Here is a 22370-nt window from a genome sequence, read left to right on the forward strand (position 1 = left end):
GGGGTGGGAGAGGGGATTCCAGCTTTTATTTAGATTTTAAACAAATTTCAAACAAATTTCCCTTTCAAATGTTACCGCAGGGCCTGAAGCCTTTTAAAAATGGCGACGGAGCAGCCGCCCCCTCTACATCATCAAGGGCAGCCGTTCCTCCCCCTCCATTTAAATGAGCCCCCACGCAAAATATCGCGGGGAATCAGCGAAGGCAGCTGCACGCAAGCGGATCACCGAGATCAGAGTGCACCGCCGCTCAGAAAATTCAGCCCATGTACTATAACAACTAAACTAAAAAAATCAACTTAAACTAAACCGTACATAGTAGGTAGCTAATACAGTTTGGGTTCGACAGGACCAGCCAGCTCCTGACCTCATTACAGCCTTGGTCCAAACATGGACAAAACAGCTTATCTCCAGAGGTGAGGTAAGAGTGACGGCCCTTGATGTCAAGGCAGCATTTGACCGAGTATCGCATCAAGGAGCCCTAGGATCAAGGAGAAAACTCTCCACTGGTTGCAGTCAAACCTAGCACAAAGGAAGATGGCTGTGGTTGTCGGACGTCAATCATCTCAGTCCCAGGACATTACTGCAGGAATTCTTAGGGTACTGTCCTAGGCCCAACCATCCTCAGCCGCTTCATCAATGACCTTCCCTCCATCATAAGGTCAGAATTGGGGATGTTTGCTGATGATTGTACAATGTTCAAAACCATTTGCGACTCCTCAGATACAGAAGCAGAAAAACCTGAACATCATCAAGGCTTGGGCTGATAAGTGGCAAGTAACATTCACGCCACCCAGGTGCCAGGCAATGACCATCTCAAACAAGAGAGAATCAAACCATCGCCCCTTGATGTTCAATGGCATTATCATCGCTGAATCCCCACTATCAACATCCTGGGAGTCACCACTGACCAGAAACTGAACTGGGGTAGCCATATAAATGCCGTGGCTACAGGAGCAGGTCAGAGGCTGGGAATTCTGCAGCGAGTAACTCATCTCCCGACTCCCCAATGCCTGTCCACCATCTACAAGGCACAAGTCAGGAGTGTGACTGAATACTCTCCACTGCCTGGATGGGAGCAGCTCCAATAGCACTCAAGAAGCTCGACACCATCCAGGACAAAGCAGCCCACCTTCAACATTCACTCCCTCCACCACCGACGCACAGTGGCAGCAGTGTGTAACATATACAAGATGCATTGCAGCAATGCACCAACGCTCCTTCAACAGCACCTTCCAAACCCGCCACCTCTAAAACGGAGAAGGACGAGGGCAGCAACTGCATGGGAACACCATCACCTGCAAGTTCCCCTCCATGCCAAACACCATCCTGACTTGGACCTATATCGTCGTTCCTTCACTGTCACTGAGCCAAAATCCTGGATCTCCCTTCCGAACAGCACTGTTGGTGTACTTCCAGCCCAAGGAATGCAGCGGTTCAAGAAGGCATCTCACCACCACCTCAAGGACAATTAGGGATGAGCAATAAATGCTGGCATAGGCAACAATGCCCACATCCCATGAACGAATAATTTAAAAAACAGAATTACTGAGAAAGGCAACTTATTAGCACACTCAAAAACCCCACACCACATTTATACGTTACACAGTGTTCTCAGTGAAAAAGGTATCCTTCAGTTAAAAGTCCCAAACTCCTCCCAGCTGTAATGGGTCGGATCTCCCAATGTCCTTCTCAAAACCAACATCCTCTTCACTCACCTCTTCCAAGCACATTTGACTAGACTTTGTTAATAAGGCAATCTCTGGTGACCTTTCTCCTCCGCAAACCTCAAGCCTTTGAACTGGGCTTGAATTTTAGCAGCCTTTTGTTGTATCGGTGATCTGAGAGCAGCTGTTTCCCCAGAAACAGCCCACTGGTCAGTATCTCTCTCTCGCTCTCTCTTTAGGTTACGCACTGACTGCTGGTCCTTATTTCTTTCTTTCAGGCCCCCAAGCCTAGCAAAGCCACTTGAATTTATCCGGATCAAGAGTCAATTGCCTTTGACAATTCTCAGAGACCATAGGTCTGACCCTAGCAAATCCACCTGGGCCTTCCTTTGTTTCCAGGTGTTAAAAATTGCAACTCAAATCTGCATTTTAGAGCCCCGGCTCCCTGTTTGCAATCTGAGTCTGGGAGAGTGAAACCCTTTAGGTATTACAACCTTGCACCCTGCTTTCAAAAGGGTCTTTGACCTGGGTTCCTTCTTCTCATGGTAACCAAGACCCTTGGCTTGTCTCTGGGCAGATTTTGTATCAGATCATGTTTCCCCAAAAGTCCATCTTACACTGCATTAAGGATCACAGTTTTTAAAAACATAGACATACTACAAAGTCCAGCGTTCCTAACATTCTATCTAACCTATTTCCTCAGATCCAGAACAAGGGGCATAACCTTAAAACTAGTGGTAGTCTGTTCAGATGTGATGTCAGAAAGCACTTCTTCACACAAAGGTTGATGGAAATTTATAACTGTCTCTTCCAAAACACTGTGGAGTCTAGGTCAATGGAAAATTCCAAAACTGAGACTGATAGATTTTTGTTAGGCAGGGATATTAAAGTTTATGGAAATTGGTAGGTAGATTGATTTAAAATATAGATCTTGGTCACAGACCTGAAATGTTAACAACTGTTTCTCTCTCCACAGATGCTGCTAGACCTGAGTACTTCCAGCACTTTCTGTTTTTATTTCAGGTTTCCAGCATCCACAGTATTTTGCTTTTATTTAAATGATATAAGATAGCTGATTTATCAAAATAATCCAAAGCTAATTTTCTGATCAGAAATCTGAAAGAACAGCATAGCACTCTCAAGGATAATAAACATAAAATCACACAAAGCCATGGGTTCAAAGAAATCAGATGCACTTGTAAAATATTCAAACCTCAAGTAAATATGACTAACCAGTTTTATTTCCCAGAAAATGTACTTGAACCTAGATATTGAGATGTTTTGCAGAAGTTCCCTCTCGAGGCTGCAGACTGAACTGCTATCTCCTTTTTTTGAAGAGTACAATGATTTAAAAACAAACTGAAGGTGAATGACACACTAGAATGTGTCCGCAACAAGTGCCAGCAACTCTCCAGTATATCAGCTAATTAACCATGCTTCATGTTGTCATGCCTAGTACAGACATATTATATCCCTACTTCTAAGATACAAACTTTCTTCAATGTGGAATCTTTGAAATTGACTTTTCCTTTAAAAAGCAGACAATGTGCTGCAAAAGATGGCCACCGAAGATCAGACGACCTGGCATGTGTATTCAAAAACTGTCTCTCTGTTGCAAAAGAACAAAAGGATACATTCCAGATGAAGAGATGTCAACTACACCCATCCTGAAACCAACAAGAGACATTCCTGAACTGAATGGATTTTTTCCTGAGACAAAGAAGGTATTAAGTAGACACATAACAGAATGATACTCATCCAGATATTAGTAGCTAGCCATGGATTCCACATTCTGGTCCATTGTGTGGCTATGCCAGGGGAGAAGACCATGTGTCAACTAACACAGACTCTAATTTGATGGATTTTTGACATTAAAAGGTAACCCCCTGGAGAGAGAGAGGGAGAGATCACAGAAGTCAGTCTAGCCAAGGGCTGTGGAAAGATCCAGCCTAAACAAGAAGAAGCCCTGCTCCTAATTCTACACTTCAACTGGTTACAGCAGAGAACTGAAAGGGACCGTGACCTCCAGTCTGCAATCTTAACCACCAGAAATCTACAACACTTCAACAAGTTCAAGACTACAAACACCCAGGTCTGCATCTTTAAAAGAGACTGTCCTTCTTAGAAGAGTCAACAGGTTTATGGGAAACCACCAACACCTGTGAACTCTTACCCTTAACCCGTATCTTTCTTCTCTTGAGAGTGCACACGAGAGTGAATGTCTGTGTGAATGCTGTTGCGAACATTTCAGGGAATGAATATTGCTCAATAAATAGTTAATATTCTGTTTTAAACCTACAAGAAAACCTGTCACTGTTTATTTGGCAAGTAAAACACTCAGGTGCTAACTCATCATTTTAAACAAAACACAACTGCAGACAGCTGGGAGGCCAACATTGGGAACCACCCACACCCCTTACCACCTGTCCATGACAATGTAAGTCCACAGAATGATTCAGAGCAGACAGAGTGGGGGTGCAGGAGAAAGCAGAGAAAAGAATCACAACAGAGGTGAATAGTGATGTCCAAATGGATGAACATTATCAAGTTTTGATCAATTGAGGATCAGTGAGCATTTATGCAGCATTTTCCTCAAAAGATTAAATGGTAGAGATGGCCATGATGGAAGGTGAGAAGCAGAATGGCCTTTTTCCAGTCCATGCTTTACATTATGTACTTATTTGCAAACTTCAGTTTATACACAAGAGGTGGATATTATTTTATCACCCTGGAAACAGAACTCAGGTTACCTGATGCGCTTGGGCAAAGTTTCCTCTCAGAATGCAGGAAACAAGAAGGGATTCTGGTGGAGCCAACATCATGGGAAGTAGAAGATTACGCCTGGGAACTGGAGACTTAAATCCCTGTTCGTTTGTTACAGTCAGATTTACGACACTCCCGTCTGTAGAGGTTAATGTCAATAAGCACAAACTGATGTGATCTCAGAACATGGAAAGAGAAACAATAATACAAATATGTTCAACAACATTCAACCCAACAAAAAATTAACATACTTAGTTCTATCTTTTCTTTGAGAGGAGTTGTATTTTACAGAATATAATGCCAGTGGTTAAAAATGAAGATACGTTTGCATATACACAGATTTGTATCCATTGTTTTGATACAACTGCTGTTAAAAGACACCCTGAGGAGATTTTATAACAACTCCTCCCTGCTAAAACTGAAGATATTAAGCAACATTCTCAAATTTACTACATCAGTTGGCAGTGCAAATCCACAAGGCACACCCCCACCTCCTACTACCATGATAAAGTACAAACCTCAACAAGGAATTACACAATAAACCCAACGTGATTTGTTGCCAACTAAGTTGGATGAAAAATGGGATGTTTACATCCAGGTCAGGAATTATGATGTCCATTCTACACAGCACTGTAGCTGTGTGTTATAGGTAATGAAACTCTAGTAACTGTTAGGCTTCAATGATGGGTTTGCTGGCTTCTGACTCACCAACAAAATAAAAAGAAAAACTCACTGATGCATTCCTTGGAATTCTATTGCATTATAACTAACATACCTGAGGTGCTGGTACTTAAATCTCCACTCACGCTCTCGACTGTCAACTGCGAAGTGGCTCGATGCTCTGTTAAGACAGAAAATTAAAAAAGAGTGGAAATTATGCTGAGAGAGAAATTTAACTAGTCGGTTGGTAGTACAGAACTTGAGAATTGCTGAAAATAGAGACATGTTGTCAAAGCTTTTTGTCTTGCACTCATCAGGACAATACGCAAGAATAACCAATGTAAGGGAAAACAACAACTTATACTACGTGAGAAGAGAGTGCTGATTGGTTGGCAAGTGAACTCTGATTGGTAGAGGCATTGCCATGCAGAATGCACCAGTTTACCAGTCACCATAAACTGGTGCATTCTCCATGGCAACGCCTCTACCAGAGTTCACTTGCCAACCAATCAGCACTCTCTTCTCATGCAGTATAAGCTGTTGTTTTCCCTTACATTGGTCATTCTTGCGTATTGTCCTGATGAGTGCAAGACGAAAAGCTTCGACAACATGTCTCTATTTTCAGCAATTCTCAAGAAATATAACTATAGGCAATGAGGATATTTAACATCTCAAGTAATAGAAAGGCTACTCCAATGCTGAGTGGAATCAATCCTGATGTGGAACTGATTGGGAAGTTCCCATGTTCAACCTTCAATCTTGATTAGGCTAGCCAATTTCAGACAGGGTGGAAATGGGTAGAGCAATTTACAGCAGCGTTAAGCAAGGAGGGTGGGAAAAAGTCCACGCTTTCAGAGGAGGAGGGGGAGTATTGCATTTATTACCCATCCTGTTTCTTCGTGCTCTGCTTCTCCTCTTTAGTGTAGAGTGCTTTGACGGAGGCGGGCGTTTTTTACTGAAGCACGGCAAGTCACCTTCTAAAAACAAGAAAAAGACCATTACTACTTCACACAACTCATGACAAAGAGGCAGCAAGAACAATTTCCATTCAACATGGCAAACTGTCTTGGGTGTAACACATTTCAGGAACCAGACTTAAAAACCATGAAACAAGAAGCAATTTACTGTCATAGAAACAAGGCAGAATACATTTTGCCTTTCTTCCCCAGAAGATATCAACTTGTGGTGGAGTATGGTTCCAAAGGAATCAAGAGACTGCCAATGCTCTTTCAGGCTGTGAAAACTAAATAAGAGCTAAATCTAACCTAGTCTTCAACTGCCATCTACACATACTCACTTTCCAGCAAGTCACCAAATAGTAACAAAGAGCCAGAACCCTGGCTGATTTTTATTTGCACTCCCTGGACCAGGGTTCCATATGCTAACTGAGGTGCTACAGTGCTTCCTTGGCTGAAAGAAACTAACTCCCAAGTCCAGACTTGACATTGAGTTTGGGACTCTCCTGCTCTATAAAGCTCAGTCCTGCCAACCCCGCTCCCCTACAAATACTCAACAAAAAGTTTTTTTTTTCATTTATTTATCATTTGTGAGCTTTGTTGTTCCAAAAATAGCAGCTTTTCCATCTACCATCTCAAATCTTTGCCATCATATTTATCCTAATATAGACTGGGATAGTAACAGTGTAAAGGGCAAAAAGGGGGAGGAATTCTTGAAACATGTTCAAGAAAACTTTCTTGATCACTGCCCAGCCAAACAAGGAAGGAAGCTGTGCTGGATCTAGTTCTGGGAAATTAAGTGGACCAAGTGGAGCATGTTTCAATGGGACTGCATTTGGAGAATGGTGATCATAGCATTAGGTTTAGAATAGTTATGGAAAAGGAGGAATAATCAAGTATAAAAACACTTATCTGGAGGGCTAATTTCACTGAGTTAAAAAGGGATCCGGTCCAGGTAGATTAGAATCAAAAACTGGTAGTCAAAACAGTAAGTGAACAATGGGAGGCCTTCCAAGAGGAGATAGTTTTCACTTTAAGAAGTATTTAGATGAGCACTTGAAATGCCATACTATGGAAAATGGGATTAGAATAGTTAGGTGCTTGATGGCTGGCACAGACACGATGGGTCGAAGGGCCTGTTTCTGTGCTGTATAACTCTATGACTATGAGTTCAGGTAGACACATTCCTATAAAGGGAAAGGAGGTACATCCAAAGCTAGAGCTCCCTGCATGACTAAAGATATAGACAGCAAAATGAAACAAAGAGACGACTTATGGCAAATGCAAAATTGATAATATAGTAGAAAACCAAAATAAATAATGAAAGTACAGAGGAGATCTTAAAAAAAAGAATGAGGGGCAAAGGGAGAGTATGAGAATCGATTAGTGGCTAATATAGTCTCATATAAATAGTAAAAGGGTAGTCAAAGGCTGATTAGGGACCAAAAAGATCATCTTGGGTAGGCAGAGGGCATGACTGAGTATAAATGAGTATTTTGCATCTGGCCTCACGAGAGAAGAGGATGCTGCAATGTAGCAGCAGAAGAGGAAGTAGAAGTGATATCAGATAGGATGAAAATAGAAAGATACTTAAAAGGTTGGCAGTACTGAAAATAGAGTCATCCGGTCCAGACGGGATGCATCCTAGGAAAGTAAGGACAGAAATTGTAGATATGGGGGTGGTGCCAGAGGACGACAAATGTTACACCCCTATTCTAAAAAAGGGAGGGATAAACTCAGCAAATACAGGCCAGTCAGCCTAATGTCACTGGAAGGAAAACTTTGAGACAATAATCCAGGACAAAATTAATGGGCATTTGGAAAAGTATGGTTGTAAGTCAGCACAGATGTGTTAAAGATAAACTTGATTTGAGCTCTTTGATGAAGTAACAGAGAGGGTTGATAAGAATACAGCTGTTGATATTGCGTATATGGACTTTCAAAAGGGGTTTATCTGATAAAGTACCACATAATAGACTTGTAAGCAAACTTAAACCTAATGGGACAGTGGCATCGTGTATACAAAACTGGCTAAGGGACAGAAAGCAGAGAGTTGTGGTGAATGATTGTTTTTCAGACTGGAGGGAAGTATACATTGGTGTTCCCCAGGGGTCAGTATAGGAGACTGCTCTTTTTGATATATATTCATGACCTGGACTTGAGTATGGAAGGCATAATTTCAAAGTCTGCAAATGACATGAAACTCAGAAATGTAGTAAACAATGTAGAAGACAGCAACAGACTTCAAGAGGACATAGACAGACTGGTAAAATGGGCAGACATAAGGCAGATGAAATTTAATGCAAAGTGTGAAGTGATACATTTTGCTAGGAAGAATGGTGAGAGGCAATATGAACTAAATGGTACTATTTTAAAAGGTATGCAGGAACAGAGGAACCCAAGGGTGTCTGTACACAAATCTTTGAAAGTGGCAGGACAAGTTGAGAAGGCTGTTTATAAAAGTATACTGGATTCTTGGCTTTATAAAGAGAGGTATAGAGTACAAAAGCAAGGAAGTTATGCTAAACTCTTCGAAATCACTGGATAGGCTTCCGTTGAAGTATTTTGTTCACTCTGGGCGCCACTCTTAGGAAAGGTGTCAAGGTCTTAGAGAGGGTGGGCTGGATTTTAAGAGCCTGCCGTTGCTCCAGACAGCGAGGGCCGCACACCGAAAAGCCGCTGCGATCTAAATAGCCGGGGCGGCCCTTCCCTCCTGCCCAATCAAGTGGAGGGGGTGGGCCATCTGTCGCCGGCAATGGCACCAGCTGCCTGTGCGCAGGCGCCATTTTTAAAGGGCAGTCAGCCCTGCCGGCAAATTTGAATTTTTTTTAAAGTGGACACACCGCCACCCACCTTCCCCCCCCCCCCCCCCCCCCAACATCAAAATTTACAAAATTAAATTGCAACGCCACCTTCCAACCCTCCCCCCAATAAAAATTATCTTTGGTATTTGTCCTTTCCCCCGCAAAACACTTAGCTTTTAAATCTAACCTTACTCCCCTGCAGACTGCACAAAGTTCACCCTTTTCCACCATCCCCTACACTCATTTGACCCCATTCCCCCCATAGGAAATCTTAACTCCTCCCCCCTGCCCACCAGTGTCACACCGGCCTTCCCCAGACAGGGAACTGAAGACACGAGAGTGCCAGCCACCGCACTGAGGATCACGGCAGGCCTGGAAAATTCAATGTGAGTTCATTTAAATTTATTCATCTCATTAATGTAAATATTGAAATTGAGGTCCCGTCACCAAGCGGCGGGGGTGGGGGGGGGGGCGCTGCTGCCATGGAGCCACGCCACTACCAGGAGGATCGGGCCGAGCCCTCCTGGCATCGAGCTCCATGACGGGCCTCTGCTGCAACCATCTTCTACCACCCCCAACACGGAGCCTGACGCTGTGGGCTCGGTAAAATCCAGACCGGTGTAGAGATTATTAGCTAGAATGGTACCACGATGAGGGACTTCAGTTATGTGGAAAGATGCTGGGGTTGTTCTCCTTACAGCAGAGGAGATTAAGGGGAGATTTGACAGATTCAAAATCATGAAAGGTTTTAATAGAGTAAAAAAAGAGAAACTGTTACCAGTGGCAGAAGGGTTGGTAACCAGAAGACACAGATGATAGGCAACAGAACTAGAGGCAACGTGAGGCCAAAAATATTTGGACAGTGAGTTGTTGTGGTCTGAAATGCACTGCCTGAAAGGATGGTAGAAGCAGATGCATAGTAACCGTCAAAATGGAATTGGATAAATACTCAAATGCAAAAAATTTACAGGGCCATGGGGATAGAGCCAGGGACTGGGAATAATTGGATAGATCGTTTAAAAAGCTGGCACAAGTGTGGTGGGCCAAATGGCCTCCTTCTGTGCTGTATCATTCTATGATTTTATAGCCACCAATGCAGCTTTATCACCACATGGCAAAAGGAGTTTACAAAATGCAGAACAAGTCACAGTGAGGCTCATCAACCAATCAGATTCAAGAATCTTCACTCTGCCATGCAGAGTTTAAACCACGATGTATAAAGCAGGAAGTACAATTAGATTTAAATCACGTACAGAAATTGAAATAAACATTGGGAAAGCCAGATGGTATTGATCGAGACAGAGAGAGAGAGATATCAAATAGGCAGACAGAAAAAGTTTAAAAGAGATTTTTTTTTAATTAAAATTTAACAAGCATTAACTTTTGAAAATTAAATTTTCAGGGCCAAAGAGGTTATGTTGCAGTTATTATCATTTACCATGCTAATAAAAATTTATTTACTCCTAAAATGCATCTGCCCTAACTTTCTCTGGCATCTTTCGTGGAGAACTAGATGGCAAGTACCCTACCTTCATAGCATTGCATTGATTTTAGTGCTGAGTCTATCACCAAGATCAGTTCTATTGCAGCCAGTGGAGGACCAGGGTATCTCTAACAACAACTTCCAGATTTCTGTATTTAGCTGCGCATGTGTGCTTGCCAGAAGTTTCTGCCCGATTTATTCCATTATAACGGTGAGCGCTATTAGTCTCACAGTTATTATCTATGCAAAATCTGTGCCATTCAGTTCCTATAGAGCTGTTACACCTCTCTCTCTCTCACTCAGATGGTGACTGACCTGTTATGCGCTTTGAGGACTTTGTTTTGACAGCGTCAGTCACACTTCAAAGTGTAAAAATGACGTGGTTATGTCTTTCCTCCTTTGTTCCCCTGTCCTAGTGTCATAAATTTACAAGCACCTAATAATCTTCAAATCTCCCTCAACAAAGAGCACTTAAGCTCTGACTGGCTTCTGGCTATGCTTACTTACAGGAGTTAGATTTTGTAGTCTTAAAGGGAAACAACAACTTAAGTACACCTCAATCCAAGCAGACCACATTAATAGAAAACCACATATCATCTGACTTCCTATGAGCAACCCAGTGGGAAATTTACAAAAGAAAATCTATAACTATTGAGCAATTGTAAATTGGTTACATTAATGGTAATTAATCCAAATCTCAAATTAACCCCAAGGTCTCCAAATCTAAGAAACAAAATCCTTGGAATAATTTTTTTTTAAAACAGAACTTCATTTCATTATTCAAAACTTTTGAAAGCAGACTAGCCCAGTTTAGACCAATTTTGGGTGTTTCCCATATATACAATATTTACAAAAGTCTCACCAGTTGTTTTATTGCTCGTCACTACTTTGTACCTCCATTGGGCTTCACAGATATACCTGGAAAGTTGTACTAATCGGCTGCCAAAAGAGTCTGCACTAACTGAACAATTCAGGCACTCCACCAGCTGCACATCTTCCTTAGGCACATTCCCAGGTATCCAAGGAACGTGGCATTTCATTGCCTCCAGGTGACCTTTTATCAACTCCAGAAATATGTTCATTGTCACTGCATTCACTAAAAAGTCATTCCCACGGCTTGGGCTCATTGCAAAATGCTTCAGATTTAGATATTCCAGCTGTTCTGTTGAATCATTTTCTGCAAACTTGGACATAAAGTTTGTTGTCTTCAGCTTCGGCACACTGCCATTATGAAGGACTCCTGAGTTCCTTTGTGTAACCTTCTCTTCCAACCCAGTACTTGAGTGTTCACAATGCACATCATTACCCACAAGTTCTATTGTGGATTCCAAGTGTTCTACGACATTGTCAAAACCTGTTCCTGCCTGTATTTGTTCAGTGTCTCCCTCTTCTTCAAGGCAAAACTGTCCTTCATGTCCTTGTTTATCCCCATTGAAGTCATTGTAGGACAAGAATAATAATGAGAAGATATTCTCCAACACCTCCAACCGGAAAGGAGCTGGGATCACAAGCAGAAACTCCTGGCACCTGGATAAATAGAATTTGAAAACTGGAGAACAACCTGTGAGCAAATAAAGAAAGTATGTTATTTCTGGAAACTGTATTTGCTGACAGCTGCTGGTAAAGCATTTTCAACATTTTATAATATAAAAGACATCCAGCTTGGGCTTTTCTAATTACTCAAGATAGTTGCTATGACAGCTTCTGCAGAACTCAGTCGCAGATAGAGGAAGCTGTCACATTTGATGCCTGATCTCTGCTGTGTTAGCTATTCTCAGCATGGGTCGCAGCATGAGTGATACAACTGGCTACAGCACCCTCAGCTACAAGGGTGGGAAAGGGCAGAATAAAAATCAAACTGGGTTTCCTGCTTGTTTTCCAGTGACACAGTCTAGGCTCACACAAAGACTGGATACTTGGTTCAAGTATCAAGTGGCTGCTTGTGCTGTTGAGCCAGAATCTACCACAAGTCAGTAACTTCAAGAGAGAAAAAAACACATTGTGGGGGTGGGGAGGGTAATGGAAAAAGAGAACATATAGTTGAATGTTTTGTTGCCTCACAGGTATTTCTACCAATTTAAAAAAAATATTTCTAATCTTATATAGTGGCTTGAATGTAAAATAAAACTCCATCCTCCAGAAAAAAAGGGAATTTTACCTGTTTAAAATCTACTAAAAAAAATTTTCAATACATTACATTGAATTGGAGGACAGTTGTTCTTGAACTTCGGTATTGGCATACTTTGAATTGAATGACTGCCCAATAAAAGGTATTGCTGGTGCAGCATATTGATGGAATACATTGGCACCGCCTTCTGATTCAACACACGTTGGTGGTTCTGTCTACTCAGTTGCAACATCAACTAGGCACAAAGGATTGTTCTGTTTAATAGAGATGATGTTTGAAAGAGAAACTAATTTAACATTCAAAAAATTAAAATAAATTTAATAATTTAAATACACCAAGACTTTTTTAAACTACATAAATTCTAGATTGGAAAAAGTATAATAAAGAATAAAGAATGGATCATGGAAGTAGAGGGTTTTTTTTTTTACCTTGACTACATAGTTGATCATTTTCAAGTGGAACATTTTTAACAGCTGCATCCAATGACCAATATGGACAGTCCTTACACAAAGATGGCTGATGGGCATTTATACAGAGTGCATATATGGCATACTTAATGGCACACAACGCTTGGTACAACGTCACATTTCGTCTCTGAGTCATGCTCAGAGATCTTGCACCTACAGGACAGAAACAATTAACGCTAAGGAAACAGAAATTTCCCTACATTTTACATTTAATTAAGTTTTGACACAATCATACCGAATAAATAAACCAAATTCTTGCTGCACTTTCTCCAGAAAAAGCTAATATCTTATTTCTTTAAGACACAGGCTCCCATAGAGAACAAACCTTAACACTTCTGATGTAAGGTTCTGAAGCTGCACCAATCATGTAGATTATAAATGTCAACTCTGAGCTGTGTACCAATGCCCCAAGGTACCAAGAAATTAACTGGTGAATTGAAATTTGTGCCCTCTAATTCCCAAGTCCCTGGTTTTAAAATATGTTATGAGGGCAAGCAGCTCATGCAGTCACTCTTGTACATCAGCCAGTGACAGATACAGAGTGACACTACGCAGCATTACGCCTGACCAAATAAGGATGCATAAAACACAAAGACTCAAGAAGAATAAACTCACATCAGGTTAAGATAAGGGATTAGCATTCTCTGGATACTGGATTCAATTCAATTTCCCAAAAAACGGCAATATTTTACCCAGTTCACACAAACAATATTGCAACTGAGTATTACCTTCTGAAATTTCTAATTTCAGATTGCACTCCACATAGTATTCTAGGTTAATATCACAGAAATGCCTTCTAACAGCTCAAAGTAACCAAAGGAAAGTAACAATTGTCAGCATCCTTGCCATTAGCAGATTGTTTCTGAAGGAGGTCAATGACATCTTCCACTTTCAGTGCAGGCAGGTTGGTAAGGTGATGTAGACTATACAAAGCAGAATGGCAGTCCAGACTGTATAAGTGCCGAATAAAATCCTTCTCTAGAATGCTGCTTCTAAGGGATTTATTTAAAAAAGAAAGGGAACATGGATCAGAACACATATCTTTGGCTTGTCATGAATCAAAACAATAGGGACTATTTTAACTCTGCTACTGGGCACTAAAATTGGATTGTTGCACTTAAGTGTCAGCTGCGGCTCAGTTGGTAGCACTCTCACCTGAGTCAGATGGTTGTGGGTTCAAGTCCCACTCCAGGACTTGAGCACAAAAATCAAGGCTGACACTCCAGCAACGTACCGAGGGAATGCTGCACTGTCAAAGGTGCTGTCTTTCAGATAAGACATTAAACCAAAGCCTCATCTTCCCTCACAGGTAGTTGTAGAAGATCCCATGGCACTATTTCAAAGAGCAGGGGAGCTATTCCCAGTTGTCTAACCAATATTTATCTCTCAATCAACATTACAAAACAAAACATATCTGGTCATTATCACAATGCTGTTATTCGAGTTTGCGGTACACAAATTGGCTGCTGCATTTCCTACTTAACAGTGCCTACACTTCAAAAGTACTTCATTGGCTGTACGTTTTGAGATGTCTTGTGGTCGTGAAAGGAGCTATATAAATGCAAGTCTTGTTTTCTAACCACCCCGTCCCTGTTCCAATGCTGGCCCCCCCCACCCGGCTGCCATTTTGGGGCCCTTTACAAGCAAAGGCCGGGTGACCACCTGAAGCAGATGGAAGCCTCATTAAAGTGTGCAAATCAGGAACCTATGACATACAAAGAATTACAATTGCATTTCTGATGTACAAATGGACGGAGAAAAGAGCCCAGGAAATATCTTCTATCGGTGAGACTTGGCATGGCTTTTCATGGCCCCACAAAAACAAAACTCCAGTGTATAACCAACTTCCTTATCAGCTGCATTTTCCAGTAGAGGATACCAGGAATCATACTGGATTCCCCCTCCCTGAGACGCTAAAACTAGAAATTGTGTTCTTGCTAGCTCAGCACAGACTATGGTTCACACATGGGAATGAGGATATATCAGTAAATATTTATTAGCTTTAATTTTCTGCAATAGGGAAAGAACTACTTCAATGATGCAAAGTTGGAGATTATAACATACAATAATAGAGAGAATGAAGAGATGAAAAAATTATATCAAAGTGATTACCTGTTCCATTTCAAACACCACTCAAGTACCTCGATGTGAGAAGATAGTCCACTACAGAAGTCTTGAAGTACAGCATCACAACATAGCTCCTAAGGGAGGAACATTACAATGCACATGACCAGTGATATTTACTTACAAAGCTGTGCTACAATGCCTCTTTTAAGCAAATCAGTAAGAAAAATAAGGTTGCAACATTTTATTAAATGAAACCACAAAAGAGACAGAATTTTGGGGACGGAATTTGTAAACGTTTTTGTTCAAACTTTCTTTGAAATGAAGGTGGTTAGTGGACTTTCTAGTTTGCAGCATCAGCACAAAGAACTTGGTGAGATCCAGCGCAGCTGGACGTAGAGGAAAGAAAAAGAATGAACTCGCATTTATATGGCATTTTTCGTGACCTCAGGTCATCCCAAAGCACGTCAGCCAATGAAGTATCATTATGGGGGAGATGGTGGCGGACTGGGAATGGCAAAAATCACTGAACGAGTAATCCAGAGGCCTAGGCTAATGCCCTGGGGACAATGGTTCAAATCCCACCACAGCAGAAGATGGAATTTAAATTCAATTAATTAATTTTTTAAAATCTGGAATTGAAAGCTAGTCTCAGTAATGGTGCCATGAAACTATCATCGATTGTCATAAAAAAGCCATCTGGTTCACTAATGTCTTTTAGGGAAGGAAATCTGCCATCCTTATCCAGTCTGGCCTACATGTGACTCCAGACCCACAGCAATGTGGTTGACTCTTAACTGCCCTCTGAAATGGCCTAGCAAGGCACTCAGTTGTCAAGGGCAATTAGGGATGGGCAACAAATGCTGGCTTTGCCAGCAATGCCCACATCCCATGAAAGAAAAAAAAACAAGGAAACACAGAACCCAATTTAGGCACAGCAAGGTCACACAAACTGCAATGGGACAAATAATCAAATAATTTTAGTTCTTTAGTGATGTTGATTGAGAGTGAAATATTATCCAGGACACAGAAGAACTCCCTGGCTCCACTTCAAAGAGTGTCATGGGATCCTTTACATTTACCTGAGAGAAAAGGAAGAGTATGCTTTAATATGTCAGCCAAATGATGGCACCTCCCTCATACTGCACTAGAGTATCAGCCATTCAAATCTCTGGAGTAGGGCTGAACCCATGGCCTTCTGAATCAGAGGTGGTAGTGCGACTACTGAACCAAAAGCTCCCTTTTCTCTGTCCAATGTGAGTATTTAGAAGAGCATTTTCTCTGACCACAAACATTGCTGAGCATCGTTGGTAATTAGCACCAAATTAATCTGTGAGTCTGTAATCATGAAGAACATACTGAGGACTGTCCAAATTCATTTTGCCTTTAGAGCCAGAGGTGTCAAATCCACTGCACCCCGTAGTTTGAATTCTGATTTTTCTATACTGAAGAAGAAAATTCACCAAAATGTTAAAAATCAAGATGCTGAAGTGCTCTTTAATTTTGGACTCTCAAATAGCATCACCTGACATTTGAAGTCAATAAATAAATTGGACCAGAACTCAACTTGCTAGATCAGACATGTTGCAATGTAGGTGATGAAAGAAAAACCTGTTGAGAATTTAGTATTGCTAGGTCATTTAAGTAGCCCTAATTTTATTATCTTTGTTATAAAGTCAAAGTGAAACTGGTTTATATGGGTGACCATGTTTACTTCACGTAGCAATCTTTTTGAACTGTTTATGCTATCACCATGAATGAGTAACCATGAGTGGCTGTGCATCTAACGTATTTCGCTACTTATCATCACCAACTTCATCCATACCTTGCTTTCATGAAACTTGCGTAGTAGAGTCTGAGCCGATTCCAGACTTTGGCAATAAGTCCATCCCAGCAACACCATGAGTCTTGAAAGAGGCTTAAATGCCTTCTTCAGCAACTTGCTTAAAGTGCTGTAATCCTCCCGCTTTATTAACTGCAGGGCTGTAACCTACCAAAACAGAAAATATGAAAATATGATAAATGAGAACACAAGGAGTGTGCATTCACTGTATGATCACAAATCTACTTCTCATTTTAACTTAAAGGTCAATGTTAAATCAAAAAAGTTCAATTTGAATGTTAAGTCTGCTCTTCAAGTGGTGCTCCTACTGAAATTAGTACTGCTCTGTTATGTCTCCAGAGTAGAAATTTCCCATGTCTCTCCCATACCTGTAACTTGTTCTCCATGAGTATAAGAAACACGAGACATAGAAACATAGAAAATAGGAGCAGCAGTAGGCCATTCGGCCCGGCGGACCTGCTCTGCCATTCAAAAAAAGATCATGGCTGATCGTCTAATTCAGTACCCTGTTCCAGCTTTTTCCCATATCCCTTGATCCCTTTGGCATTAACAAATATATCTATCATCTTCTTGAATATATTTAATGTTTTGGCCTCCACTGCCTTCTGTGGTAGAGAATTCCACAGGTTCACCACCCTCTGAGTGAAGAAATTTCTTCTCATCTCGTTTCTAAATGGCATACCCCGTATCCTGAGACGGTGACCCCTGGTTCTGAACTCCCCAGCCATCGGGAACATCCTCCTTGCATCTAGCCTGTCTAGGCCTGTTAGAATTTTATAGGTTTCTATAAGCATCAAGATAACCATGAGTAAGGGAGGAGGTGTTGTATCTCCACCCCTGATCACACTAAATAACACCCCACTGGAAGTGGTTGGCAAATTCTGCTACCTTGGTCCCTTGATGCAGAGCTCGATACACACATAGGGAAAGCAGCTACCACCTTCGGCCGAGGCCTCTGTTCGCAGCACCTTGCTGTATGGTTGTGAAACATGGGTGAATTACAGCTACCAGGAAAAGCAGCTCAATAATTTCCATCTTCACTGTCTGCGGCACATTATGAGTATATCCTGGCAGGACAAAATCACAAATGCGGCAGTCTTCTCAAAGGCAGAGCTCCCTAGTGTGTTGGCAGTAATCAAACAGAGGTGACTTTGGTGGAGCGGACATGGCCACAGGATGGAGAACGAACGCATACCCAAGGACCATCTGTATGGCAATGTTGCCAGGGCAAGACAACCAGTGGGACGCCCAAAGCTCTGCTTCAAGGATGCTTGCAAGTGTGACATGAAAGACCTAAATGTCGTTTAGTGCACCTGGGAGTCATTAGCTGACAAAAGAGCGAAATGGTGACATATCCTGTGGACTGGTGTGAATTACCACTATGTTGGTAGAGCAGCTTGGCAACAGACAGCAACGTCAAAAACAACAATTCACAGTGTCACCTGGCAACTTCACATGCAGCACTTGTGGCAGAACCTGCCTCTCAAGGATTGACCTTCACAGCCATCAATAAAGGTGCACCAAGAGAAGACACCCCACCTAAATAGATTATTTGCTGCATGTTCATCATCTTTCATAGATGGAAGGATGTCAACCAGAAAATTGTGGGGGAGTGGGGGTGGTGGTTGCAGTGAGGTGAAGATGTTGGCACTGCACAACTATCAAAATTAGATTGATGATACTAGCAATGATTACAAAGCAGTATTGTATCCCTCAAGGGAAGCAATGAAAATTAAACATGCTCACTCTTCAAGCACTTACTACCAGTATGAAGCACACTCAGGTCGAGTACAGCAGAGTGAAAATTAAAATCAAGGTTTAAGACTACCCTAATTTACTTCAGGTGTAGTCACTAACAAATTATTTTCTTGTATCACAAACGATTTCAATTTAATGGGGATGAGTGGACTCAGTTTTGGGTCAATTTTTTGACTTACAATAGCCATTGATAATAACATCAACAGTCCATATTTCTTAGTGTCATTGGTGCACGAAAATCAGAAGGCAATTTAAGTTGCAATGCTAAATAGACGGTTTTAACAAGAAATGATCTGCAGTGGATTACTTTGCCTAATGTATACTACTATAGTTAACTGATTATAGTAACTACACCAGCATTAATCTGAGGAAGCACCTGCGTCGTAAAGTAAGGAAATGATACAGCCTAAGGATCAATGGGGGGTTTACTGCTTAAAAAAAAATTATATTTTAAGGTCTGCCTAAGAAAACAGAAATTAACTGCAGACTCTGCACAGGAAACAAAAACAAGTGTTCGCTGTTTATCAGAAGCAAGGTGCATGCATCACTGCACACACAGTAGTTGGTCACCAGTAACAAAGACAAGTGATTCCAGCTTAGAAAGTTACAAGATCCCTTCAGTTATTACTGAGATTTTATAGATAAACATTAATCTGAACGATAGTGACCTTCAACCTGTTTCACTGTTCAGTATCAGAGCACACCACCATTCAGGCCATTGCTAGACTATACTAACCTCTCGATCGGCAGTCCTTTTACACTTTGCATAGAGTGAAGCACCATAGTGATATAAGTACATAATATCACCCAATGGCCATAATCAAACCAACATGTGGGACAGGTATTAGCAGAATGGAATCGATTTGTTAGATGAAGATCATGGCCCACCTTGCTTGCCTCCTACCTCCTGGTGCCTGACTGCATGATACAACAATAATGGAGTTGTTGTCTAATCAGAGCAATTAATCTATCAATTATCCTGCAGTAGACCCAGAAATGACGCAAGGAAAACCCCAATGGTGAAGAACTTTGGGAATCATAGGAACAAAGTCACCAATTTCCTCAAGAGCATGCTACACTTACTACATCACTTGTGGCCATCTGATCAATATTGTTAATTTAACATCACTTTGAACTGTTTTTTTGGGGTACATTTGTTCTGTGAACTCATATCCACTAGGAACTGGCTGAGAATTCCTAGACTCACCTCACTAGAGCCGCTTGCAGCTAGCAAGGGAGATGTTCAATCCAATCCCATCACTGCTCTGGACACCAACCCAAACATCACAGGAGAAAGGACAGTGTGTTATGCCACTTAGTCCCCTTTACTGCTTTTTTTAAACTAAAAAAGTGATGTTCATGTGACTCTTGCGCATTTAAAGAAGCATATATTTGAAAATGAAGACAGCTGCCTCTTAAAGGTTTCTCCTTACAACGAAGCAATCAGCTGAAACGATGGAACATGGACAAGGGCCCCCAAGGAGCTCAAAATGGTAAAGTTCTTGCAGCGTTTACAAATGTATTTATTTATTCCTTCCTCCCACAACCTATAGGCTTTCAAAACCCAAGCATCGTCTAACCAACCATTAATGAGATATACTATCTTTTCCTCTGCTCTTTTCGCCTGGTGGTGTTCTGCACCATGGACCTTCACCCTTTACTTAGTTTATCAATTAAAAGAAAATATGATCATTTTATTTTACAAGACTATGGAAACTTTGCTCTCTAAGGTTCAGAATTCTGGATTTTGTTTTGACAAAAATAAATCATTATGGGACATGGAGGTTTAAAAAAGCGCCTTGAGGTCAGTAAATAAAACATGGAGACGATAGATACTTGATGAACATTTCTTTATACAGTCACAGAGTCACACAGCACAGAAACAGGCCCTTCAGCTCATTGTGTCCGTGCCTGCCATCAAGCACCTATCTATTCTCATCCCATTTTCCAGCACTTGGCCCGTAGCCTTATATGTTATGGTGTTTCAAGTGCACATCTAAATACTTCTTAAACTCCTTCAGATAGTGGGTTCCAGATTCCAACCACCCTCTGAGTGAAAAGTTTTTCCTTAAATCCCCTCTAAACCTCCTGCCCCTTACCTTAAATCTATGCCCCCTGGTTATTGATCCCTCCGCTAAGGGAAAAAGTTTCTTCTTATCTATCCTATCAATGCCCCTCATAATTTTATATACCTCAATCAGATTCCCCCCTCAGCCTTCTCTGCTCTAAGGAAAACAACCCCAAGCTATCCAGTCTCTCTTCATAGCTGAAATGCTCCAGCCCAGGCAACATCCTGATGAATCTCTTCTGCACCCTCTCCAGTGCAATCACATCTTTCCTATAGTGTGGTGACCAGAACTGTACACAATACTCCTGCTGTGGCCTAACTAGTGTTTTATACAGCTCCATCATAATCTCCCTGCTCTTATATCCTATGCCTCCACTAATAAAGGCAATTTAGGACATTTCTTTATATAAACTTTATTCCAGGTTCACTATTGACCTACTCTACTTGACTCAAATACCAAAATCAACACTTCCTGATCCCTCAGTTCCAATACATACCAGAACCTGCTCCAGGAAGTGCTTACTGGTGCCTGTGTTGTAGAAGTACACTGCCTTCCAGGCAGGAGGTTCCTCAGAGTCTGCAAATGATGCTAATGTAACCTTTTCAGCCTCTGATAGTCCAAGAGAAACTGAAAAAAAAATCAAGAAAACAAAATGAAAACAAACTTACAAAGGCCAAATGGTACATTTCGGCTCACGCACAACCACACTGCTGCTTTGAAGCACCTTCCAGTGACAAGCTTGAAAACAGCTTCTAAGGTGTCTTCAGCAACTTGGTGCAGAAGGTCAACTACCACTGCCGAGCCAGTCCATCCTGCAGGAAAATGTCTGGCAAGGAGGTTAAACACTTTTTTTTTTTAAATGCGGACCTGCAGTAACCTATCTAATACTTCAAATAATTTAAAAATAAATGCTTCAATCCTGGTGTCAAACTACATTTCAAATAATGCTACTCATCAGAAACTAAGGTGGTTTAAACCTAACATCTGGCATGTAAGATACAGTGAAGCATTTGGACGAGATAGTTCAAGGCAATAAAAACAGGAGTCCGACAACTAATTTTTAACCCTAGAGATAAAATTAAGTTTTTTCTTTCCTGCATGGAGGTCCTCATTGGCACAAAGAATGTCTGCAGTATTACTGTAAATTATTCTCTATTTTTTATAACGCAGTGTAATTGTTTTCTGCTTTTGACAGTACAGCACAAGCAGAAAACAAAAAGATTGAGCTTACATGCAACCATGACTCAGGACACCAAGTTTAGTACACCCACCGCTCTACTGACAAGAAAACATTAAATGGTGGAAACACACAGGGTGCTGGATAATAATGGTGACAACCGGGGACAATGCATGTAACAGCTGCCATCGTGGGGAAAAAAAGATTTTGCCTGGTGTGGTACGAGTAATACAGACCAAACAAGTTCCAAGCTTCATCCTTAGTCAATGATGATTTCGTCAGTTTTAGTCAGGGTGGCAATATTGTGTAAAAATTGGTACTGGACGAGAAAGAGATTTAAAAGAGGTCTGTCAGATGTTCTGCGTGTCATTACTGAATGTCTGCTTCTGGAACAGTGTGCATGTGGATGCGGATGTGGCTTGATGCCAGGATTGGGCTTGCTCACCATACCTCCAAAATCTAACAGCTCATTCACAAAGAATAGCCATCTGGGCAGGGCACAGGAGAACTGCTAGCACTTGCATCCCAGTACAA

General features: G+C 41.4%; 1 protein-coding gene across 3 annotated transcripts in view; it reads right to left on the bottom strand.

The window, feature by feature from the left end:
* The window catches only part of zfyve26 (zinc finger, FYVE domain containing 26), a 125702-nt gene that overhangs the window by 95813 nt on the left and 7519 nt on the right, over positions 1-22370 (bottom strand). For 2 of the 3 annotated variants that reach the window (XM_068039427.1, XM_068039426.1), the window contains exons 6-14: positions 21156-21286; positions 16815-16979; positions 15038-15126; positions 13772-13917; positions 12887-13078; positions 11193-11891; positions 5972-6064; positions 5203-5268; positions 4415-4566 (exon numbers count right to left, since the gene is read on the bottom strand). In XM_068039427.1, coding sequence (XP_067895528.1) covers positions 4415-4566; positions 5203-5268; positions 5972-6064; positions 11193-11891; positions 12887-13078; positions 13772-13917; positions 15038-15126; positions 16815-16979; positions 21156-21286 — 1733 coding nt within the window. Of the gene's footprint in view, positions 1-4414; positions 4567-5202; positions 5269-5971; positions 6065-11192; positions 11892-12527; positions 12713-12886; positions 13079-13771; positions 13918-15037; positions 15127-16814; positions 16980-21155; positions 21287-22370 lie in introns of those variants that run through there. The other variant, XM_068039428.1, reaches the window with a different exon arrangement.

This window comes from Heterodontus francisci, chromosome 9 (genome assembly GCF_036365525.1).
Source record: "Heterodontus francisci isolate sHetFra1 chromosome 9, sHetFra1.hap1, whole genome shotgun sequence".
NCBI classification, from domain to species: domain Eukaryota; kingdom Metazoa; phylum Chordata; class Chondrichthyes; order Heterodontiformes; family Heterodontidae; genus Heterodontus; species Heterodontus francisci.